This window comes from Varroa jacobsoni, unplaced genomic scaffold (assembly GCF_002532875.2).
Source record: "Varroa jacobsoni isolate VJ856 unplaced genomic scaffold, vjacob_1.0 scaffold_1329, whole genome shotgun sequence".
Lineage (NCBI taxonomy): Eukaryota > Metazoa > Arthropoda > Arachnida > Mesostigmata > Varroidae > Varroa > Varroa jacobsoni.
Window position 1 is genome coordinate 1 of NW_019214231.1, and position 9,388 is coordinate 9,388.

The 9,388-nt window shown below is 43.7% G+C and overlaps 1 protein-coding gene across 9 annotated transcripts in view; it reads right to left on the reverse strand.

Annotated features, from left to right (window-relative positions):
- Positions 1-2,333: 2,333 nt before the first annotated feature.
- The window catches only part of cpx (synaptic transmission protein complexin), a 217,131-nt gene continuing 210,076 nt past the window's right edge, over positions 2,334-9,388 (reverse strand). For 8 of the 9 annotated variants that reach the window (XM_086971861.1, XM_086971862.1, XM_022848134.2 and 5 more), the window contains 3 exons: positions 5,442-5,608; positions 4,840-4,975; positions 2,334-4,587 (listed from right to left, as the gene is read on the reverse strand). In XM_086971861.1, coding sequence (XP_086827987.1) covers positions 4,514-4,587; positions 4,840-4,975; positions 5,442-5,608 — 377 coding nt within the window. In that variant the 3' untranslated portion in view covers positions 2,334-4,513. Of the gene's footprint in view, positions 4,588-4,839; positions 4,976-5,441; positions 5,609-8,551; positions 8,760-9,388 lie in introns of those variants that run through there. The other variant, XM_022848142.2, reaches the window with a different exon arrangement.

The following is a 9,388-nucleotide window of genomic DNA, read 5'->3' on the forward strand; positions in this document are numbered from 1 at the left end:
TGTGTGTGTGCGCGCGTGAGCGTGTGTTGTTTTTATTGTATTTATATTGTTGTTATGGCCATTGTTACGCTGTTACTGTTGTTGTGGATCGGGGGATGTTTGTATAGCCATTAATATTTATCAAACTATAAGTGCGCTGATATCGTTTTTTAAATGGTATTGATATCTTGTCTTCGTTTTGTATGTACTATCAAGAGATCGTAGTTGTTATTACTGTAAAGGTAGTGTTTGTTTAGTGACTGGATTGGCTGAATATTTAAGTCACAATATAGTTTTATTAGGGTATGTTGTATTGCATATTAGCTAAATAATAATAATAACAATCATCATCATCATCGTCGTCGTCGTCATATCATATGAAGTTAGTTTCCAATAAAACGTCGACCCGTTTCTTTTTGCTTCAGGCGAAACAAGGGCAAACCCGCGATCGGCAAAGGGCAACCAGCAATCGGCGACTGGACGCGGTCCGCCGGCCAGAGGGTGGTAGACACCGTCCGGCGGAGCCCCTCCATACCGCAAACAGACCAGGACTGCGACAGATATCATCATCATCATCATAAACAGCATCGGCTTCATTCTCTCCGCCATCAGATATTCTAGCGTAGCACATTACTGGTATTAGTCGTATGAATATTATTGATAATACTGTTGCTATTTTTTGAGGCGGCTAGGAAGCTTCAAGGCTTCAAAAGGCGTCCTTCATGAAAGTATCATGTACGATACTATTGATTATGATGATGTGTATCGTTATGTCTGACATATAGTAACAATTGTAGTCATAATAGCAATATTTTATTAATAGTGGTAGTAATAATAGTAGTATTACTGCTAATGATCATAGTAGAAGTACATACAGTTTGTCTGTCTGAACGATTGCTGATCGTTTGAGCCAATCTAGCCTAACATAGAAATGTTTCTCGTCTTTTACGTTCGGTATATAGGTCTTTACTTCAGACGGCTGGCCCCTTCCAGCACGGATTCAAACCCACACCGCCGCATATGCCCCTATGTTTAGCAGGTAAACACTGCGCTATCACGGGACAGTCCAGCTAAACTTATGTCGTGCCATCAATGAATGACACACACACACACACACATGCAGAAGCGGGTGGCCATCTTGGACGAATGCGACATCCTGTCGTTGCCATAAGCGTGTTCGTCATCCTTCTCTTCCATCAGTCAACGTTGCCGCCGTCATCTTCAGCAGTAATTAGCACGTTAGCTTTCATCATGTCTTTTGAATCAACCACTGTGTGGCCGATCACGGTTCCGTAGTCAACAACATTTCGCTTTAATGTTGTTAGTCATGACCGTGATTAGTCATCATACGGCATTAAACTGACTCATTGACTAGCTCTTTTTTTTTGTTTTGCTTACTTTTATTAACTAGTTTAAAACATTCTTTAGTCAGTAACAGGTCAGTAGACCTATCAATTTCAATCAATCCATAAGAACCGATCAGTCTATTTAGCCTATAGCCTAGCCTCGATCTCTCTCAACCCTTTCTTTTTCCTCGCTTCATTTGTGACCTCACAAGCATATTTTGCTTAGAGAAAGAGGTTAACTTGTCTGCGAGCTGTTCCAGCTCGAACAGCTTTTGGCCTGCCCGGAATCGATGACAGACATTCAACGGGCGCTCGGCGGTTCGTCGAGATGTTTTTTCCTGCTAACGCCGATAATACTTATTTTTGTTCTAAGGTCCACTCCATTTTCCCAAGGGGTTATTGCCTGTAACTGCTGTCCTATGGACGAAAATTGTAGTGTACACTTCAGCTGCGATGTTACACTATTTTCTGAAGCTTTTCTATTGGTTGTTAGTTGCTTGTTTGTTGAATTGACTGATTAAATGTTGCTATAGTAGTTACGCTATATTTTTTTTTCTTAGATAATTGTGTGTATTTGTGAACAGTGCCGGATGTCATTGTTATTGTTGTTGTCGTCGTCGTCATCATCATCGTCGTTGTTGCTGTTGTTGTTGTTGTTGTTGTTGTTGTTGTTGTTGTTATTGTCGATTGTATGTTAGTTTTCTCTTTATAGAGCGGTAGGCATATTCAGAGTAGTAGAGCAGACTGGAAATCTACATCAGCGTCGCCTGTCCCCCGACCGTAGGGATTAGTAAGAAGAAAGGCGTCGGAAAAGTATTAGCTTTTGACGTCCCTCATGCTCGAAAAAGATTGAGTTGAACTCGAACCACTGAGTGAGGGCACAGAAGGTGAAGGCTGAGAAGCAACACCTGACTCACGCGGCAAGCGACAATCGTTTGTTAGCGTATACACAACATATAATCACGAAATAGTTATATAAAGATATACAAATGATTCGAAAATACCACGTTGCACCTTAAATAAGAACTTATTTACTTTATTTACTTAAACAGAACTTGAACACAAAGCGGAAGCACGGTCTGGAATGCAGAAATAGAACGAATTTTGTAAATTTTATATAGCATAGGATTAGAACGTGGACGAAAGTGTCGCTAGTGCCGAGAGAGAAACGGGCAGATGGGGATCGGTAGCGTCAATAGGATCTTTTGACGGTCGAAGGAGGGCGCTGAAAGCGCTCTACTTTTTTGTGAAGTGAGCACTACGGAGTACCACCGGCCGCCTTCCATCTAACTAGCCATCCCCTGTCTGTAACATGAAGAAGAGGGCTGTCAATCGGATGAGAGGCATTGAGGCTCTTCTAAGAATAGCGGGAGGCCGGTACAGCTTTCGCGCAAGTAGAAGGCCTTCTCAACGTTTCCTCACATCGTTCTGAGTCATGTAAATATTGTATACTTATTCTGTTAACTCCATAATAACGACTACTAACGATAAGCCGAGTAAGTGATCCCGCTGCCGCAATTTGGCCCATTGCATGTGAGCTGAAGATATCAGGATCTAACCGCTTGAATCAAGGACAGCCTTCTGTTCCGACGACAGGATGGCGACGACGACGACGACGTCGCCATCAGATTACGTGTCATCATCATTATAATTTGTTATCACGAATGTGAATGGAACGGTGTGGCCGTTTGGTCATCACTGAAACCTCATCATCGCCCTCGGCATCAGCAACAGCAGCAGCAGCAGCAGTATCATGACTGCCCTTGATATTCATTTTATTATAAAGAGCTTTTACCTTGTTTGCTGCTACTGCTGCAGCGGCTGTTGTTTCCTTGTATTATTTATAGTAGCAATAATAATGTCTCTGTCAATAGTAGTTTCAGCTGCTTCAACTCCAGCTCCCTCTGTTCATTCTTTTTGTTAGAAGCTTGTGAACCTTACTGTGGCTCTCTTTGAAATACTCGTCGTTAATAATACAATGACTTTTGTTCATCATGATTCTATTTATACTATTGGACTAGTGATTACTACTGGGTGGCGATAGTTTCCTCTTCATTAACCAGTTCTATAAAATCAATGAGCACAATCAATAGTCAAAGCATTTCGAACCATAGGTACTTCATGACTTCGTACGCTAGAATAGATGATATATCTTCGCTACGGCTGTGCAGAATTCTTCTGCGTTTACCTGAATAGTGTCAGGGCCTCCACGAACAGATGTGACTGTCCTACTCTTTTGAGGCCTGATATTTCTCGAGATCGCTAACTCCTCCGGATGCTGCTAGTGCAGTATCCTAATGATTTTTTTTCAAGGAGCAAGAAAGCTTGTCTGCTTCTGCTGATCTGTTCTCTTGTCATAGCCGCACCAGCAGCAGTTTATGAATCTTCATCTATCTGCTTGCATTATTCTTCTGCTGCTACGGTATGAGCGAGCGCCATGATATATGATGAAAGAGGACTCAATACACAAACACGTAGCTAGTAATCGATTGAGATATCGTCGCGACTACTCTGCGAATTGTTTCGTGAGCTACAATTAAACCTTGTCATAGTTTCATCTCATATTAGCTTTTCAGCACCATAGGTCCTCATCAGAGTGATGTCGTCGAGCTAATCGGTCACAAACGGCTTGCTTGACGGTACTTTCGTCCGGAGCCGCCAATCTTTCTTGCTTTGCTTTTATGCTTTTTTTTCTATTTAGCTGTTCGTCACTACTGCTTCATAGTCATAATTCCCTACGGTTTTTTGTTTCTGATTGCTATATGCGTACGTTAGCGGGCTTTCCGTTTCGATCTGCATCCCATGCACGAGCTAACTCACTCGGCGATCGTTTCGCTATGGCTATAAATTGACTTGAATTTATTTTTTGCGTGTGGGAACAACAACTTAGTGGTTTTTAAGGTTATTTGCTGTCCATGTATTTTCGTGTGACGGCGCCGATGGCGATGGTTTGCCGGTGAATAATTTTAGATAAGTTGAGGTTCCAAGCAGACGAGTTGGCGAGCAGGCGGCAATAGTGTTGATTTCGTGTTTATTTGACGGTAATGGATAGCTTGTTCCTTTTTTCTTATTTATTTATAAGTACTTGGTTGCTTCTGTTGCGGCTGCATTTGCCTGGAATTGCACTGTTCGTCATGCACTATAAGGCCTCCGAACAGGCGATCTACGTGCAAGGCAGAGGCAGTAATCTATTGTAAGCTACACTTCCCCTCTATTGTCGTCTTTAGCTCGCTCACTTGCGTTTCGATGGTGTTCTTGAGCTCTGCAAGCGAAAATATCGATTATCATTATTATTATTAGATGACGAACGAGTTTAACGAACAAAGTGAGGATATCGTAGAGTTTAAAATGCGTCTAAATTCAAATCGTGTACAAAAAAATATCGTTAAAACGATCGATTTGGACAATCAGTGTTCAATTGATTGAGCATTTTGAAGATCATTGATTCTATGTTCCAGTTGCTTGGGGCTGTGTCTAGAGCACAAGGGCCACAATGGATAAGAGCGATTCTTACTGGTCAGCTCGTCCTGTTCAGCTGCTTCGTTTTCTGCGGCAATTTCTTCGGGAGTTTTTTTTCGTCGATTCAGTCCAGCAGGTCCCATATCTTCTTCGGGTTCAAGCTTGATCTCCTCCTTCTTCTTGATTCCGTACTGAAAAGGAATCGATAGATTGCATAGACTAAATTATAACGACACTCCAAATTACATCGTGTCTATAGGTGCTGAATGTGTTCAGCATACAGTCATATAAAGTTTCAACATTTTCCGGTTTTTAATAGAGCCTATGATAAAAATGTGAAATCCCACATTTTACACATTCGTTCCTTGACAATCGATGTTCGAGTAGAGCTAAAATACAAATGGTTTCCAGAAGTTTAGTGAATATTTATGTATTTTAACGTAGTTTGGAGATCGACAGACCAAAGTCCGGAGAGTGTTGAAAGAAGAGAACAAGCAGTTTTACCTATATGTGTGTAGATGGGTGCCACTTAGTTATTGATTAACCTAAAGTTGTATAATATTTTACTTGTTTTTAATCAATGGATGCAATCGTTTGACTTACTCACTGTTTTAACCTCATGAAAAACTAAGCCGTGAAATTAATTGAATTCGGTACCTTGTCCCGGATGCCCTGACGCATCCTTTCGCGTTCCTCCTCCATTTTGCGGTGCTTCTCTTTGCGGCGGTCCTCGGCCTCACGAAGAGCTTCCAATCGCTCGGCCTCAGCCTCGGCCTCTGCCTCCTTGTCTTCAGCTGAGGTCTCGCCCTCCCCTCCGATTTGCCCTATTAGGTAAAAAAGACGAGCGGCATTTTCTGGTTAGCCGTTTGTGGCTGTCCGGTTATAAGGCAAATATTGTTCCGCTCGTATATTACGATAATATAAAACTAACTTTTAAGATAATCGCATTGAGTATATTCTGTTCACTTAGCTGGTATATAATATAACACAGCTAAGCGTGTTATATTATATCCTAGAGAAGAAATGGGAAGATCGCTTGGGTTACGATCACGGCTCGTATCGCTTCTGATTGTACATGTTAATTACCAGAATAACAAACTACATTGTAAGCTAATGTAGCTTGTTTTTCTTGGCGTGGTACTCTTATTCAATACTGCCTTGGACAGGGGTGTTCTAAAAAATAAGCTGTATGTACAGGGAGAATATACTGCACGCATTGTATATCGTCATTGATCGTTAGACAGTTCATCAGTAGCTGGCTCCAAATATTTCTATAGTACGCTTGTGTGCGTGTTTGATAGCATTGGCTTTACTGCGGCAAGAGCGATAATGGCGGCTAAGTTGGAATGGAAGGACAAGGGAAACGGATGCTGCCGCTTCCGCCGCCGCCTACTTGTTGTGTAAGATTATAAGATCCAATAAGAAAAGCCACCGGTCGTTGGTGATAATTGCAGTAACAGCCCCTTGCCCAGACCTACATTAAGGCCACAAATATAACGAAAGCATGTGTTACTGCTGCTTCGTTGTGTTCATCCATTTGCGATCTGATTCAATCCGAAAATACGTCAGTCTGCTGGAGGTATATGCCCATCCATGTAAACGGCATTACGCTACTGTTCTGCTATGGGTTGACGATCGATCTTTAATAACTGCTGAATCTTGTATTCCGCCATTTAATAACGTGAGCCACATTACTCGTATGTTATATTCGAATACATTTACATACCAATAAGTACCTCGCAGGCAAAGACGTCTATTGGCTAGACACGCGAACGGGTATCGTAAATATCGTTGACCATTTGATAGGTAATGCGCAGTGTGTTTTGGCAATATGAAAGTGGTTACGATACGATTTATACATGTAGCTCAACAGAAGAACCGATAATTCACGGAAGAAATTATGTAAGATCCATCTTAAACAAGACCAAATAGTCTATTGAGATAACGGACGGAAGAACAGCGTCCGATTCCTATCAGACTTGACTTCAACGTAACCGCAGCTATCCCGCATCGGGATAGCTATAATAAACCAAAAATTAGCTTCCTCAAGGCCTTGCTAAATCAGGACAAGGCACGGCCAACTTTCAACTCGGAACAGAGGCCACTAATTGCGATGACGCCATCAGCGACAGCAAAATATACGGCGTCATTGTAAAGGCCACAAAAGAAAGCGGTTATGTTTCCTACTAACTAGATAGTACGTTACTATTATTAAATGATGACGTATTCTATCAGGATTCTATCTAATCTAGTTGACTTTTACTCTTCGTCCTCGGTCACAGCCTGTGTTCGTGTCCCTTTCTAGTCACAAACGATAGCGTTTTATTCATAAACATGACTCCTATGTTCCTGTCTTTGATGAGCATTCGATCCCATTTCGCATTCGGCGCTTCCGTTACTTTGTCACCTCTCACTTCAGAAGGAATGGGGGGTGGGGGTATTGCTTTCACGTATATATATATATATCGTAACAAATATATGCATGTACAGGTGTGTTAGCTCGCGAAGCAGTCTGCGATTGTTCACTCTCGCTAGAATAGAACGAAATTGAATGCTTTAGGCAATAATTTATTAGGAAGAATGGGTGGGCCAGAAACGCTTAAGACGAGCTCTTCTTGTCGGGCTACGATCGACACATAATTGCAGGTGGGTAAATGAATGGGTAAATCAATGAGCGAACAGATCGATAAGTTAGCTGGGTGGGTGGATATGCAATGACTTATGCTTGCTTAGTGGCCGGCTAGTGTCCGACTTGCTTTTCTAAAAATAGATACATGAAGGTCGGCGACTGTTATTTGATTGATCGCGAGGCTGACCGCCTGCTGATTGTTGGTCAAATGTCTGTTTAACAGTGTTCGTGCATCTGCTACTGTGTGTAGTTACGTCGTGACGCTTACCAGCTAATTAAACATGCTCGGAGGCTACGTCGGTCCAGGTTAGACTTAGGGGGAGCCAGAGGTCCCGGGGGCATTGAAAACGTTTTGGATGAGTTGGGATTGCTTCCACAGCAAAGGTCACATGCGAAAGAAAGCGCAGAGGGTGCGCGACCGGCGTCGACCTGAGCGCTGGCGGGCCACCCGTCAGCATAGTTGACAACGGTGGTGGGGCGGGGAACGGCAACAGTAGTAGCAGTGGAGCTATGACCAGCAGCAACGGCGCTTTGCCTACCGCGTGTCTACTGTCCTGCGCCTGGCAGACACAGTGACTCCGGAGGCCAGCGGGACGCATGCGAGTTTCGATGATGATGATGATGATGATGGTGGTGGTGGTGATGGCGATGATGATAGAATAGGAAGACGGAATTGTTTCGAATCAGCGAACGAATAAGGCCACACGAACGAGACCGCAGTCAAAAGGAGGCAGCGAAGACTGTATTGGCTGAAGAGGTAATCCTTCTTGGCCACGATACGGTAATCAATAGTTAGTTGGCTATAATCAGTCAGTGTGCCAATTATTTTCCCTCTGTCAGTTGATCGACAACGACGGATTGCTCAGCATTGTTGATGCTAGCAGTTACGATCAGAGTTAAACGATTATTCGTTGTAGTCAAAGGATTGGGCTGATGAGGACTGGCTGTTTAATGTTGGAGGTTGAAGGTTGAAACAATCAGCGATTTATGACAGATTGGGTTCGCATCGGATTTGGATAGGACGCGTTTAGGATGAGGCGGATTAATTAGACACTCGGTGACTATGGTGGTTGCGTATCTGTCAACAATTTGAAACGCCACAATGGGATCGATAAACACAAGGAGAGAGTCGACTCACGATTACAAACTTGCGAAGCGAGTACGTCCATCTGGTCGGGGGGTTGGCGAACGGATGAATGATTAAATGAGCAAACGAATAATAATAGAGCATTGGGTCGAATGATCAGACGGACAGGTGGACGAGGACGGACGGGTGGGCGGGCGCTTGGTTCAGGGCAGGGGACTAGAAGAAGAAGAAGAACAACGAACACCACTGCCTCTGTATGTCTAATAATACGACCTCACGCTTCCGGTGAACAGAACGAACGAACTCCCAACTCTATCACGAACGACGGACAGGATGAACAGTCGTTGGTTGATTGCGATCGGCCTGGCTGGCTGGCTGGCTGGCTAGCTAGCCAGTTACGAGCAAACCACGGCGCGAAAACACGGATGGGACGAGAGTTTTTTCCCTTTTTCTGAGTTTGCGAAACCTTCACGAGAGGGCTGCTTTCGTTGTTGGAGGATTTTAATAGCCCTCGGCCACTTGGAGGTTCTCAGAGGGTAACGTCATTGAGGACAATGCGTCGATTGTGGAGGCGGACGGCGAAAGAACGTCGTCAGAACCAGAACACGGAATTACACGAGATGTCGAACAGCAGCGCTAGTTGTCGTTGTGCTATATCGTTGCTGCTGCTGTTACCGCTACTTCTATTACTGTTGTTGTTATTATTGTCACTACTGCTGCCTTCGACTGTTCGTACAGCGGCTAACGAAACAGCGGCGCGAGTAACAGTGGACCTTAGTCACAGAGCTCTGCTACAGAGGCCGTAATCAGCAGCAGTAGCAGGGCCCACTTGTGGCGGGGTGAGCAACGCGCATGCGCCAGTCGCAGCGCGGGCAAAAATCTTTGATG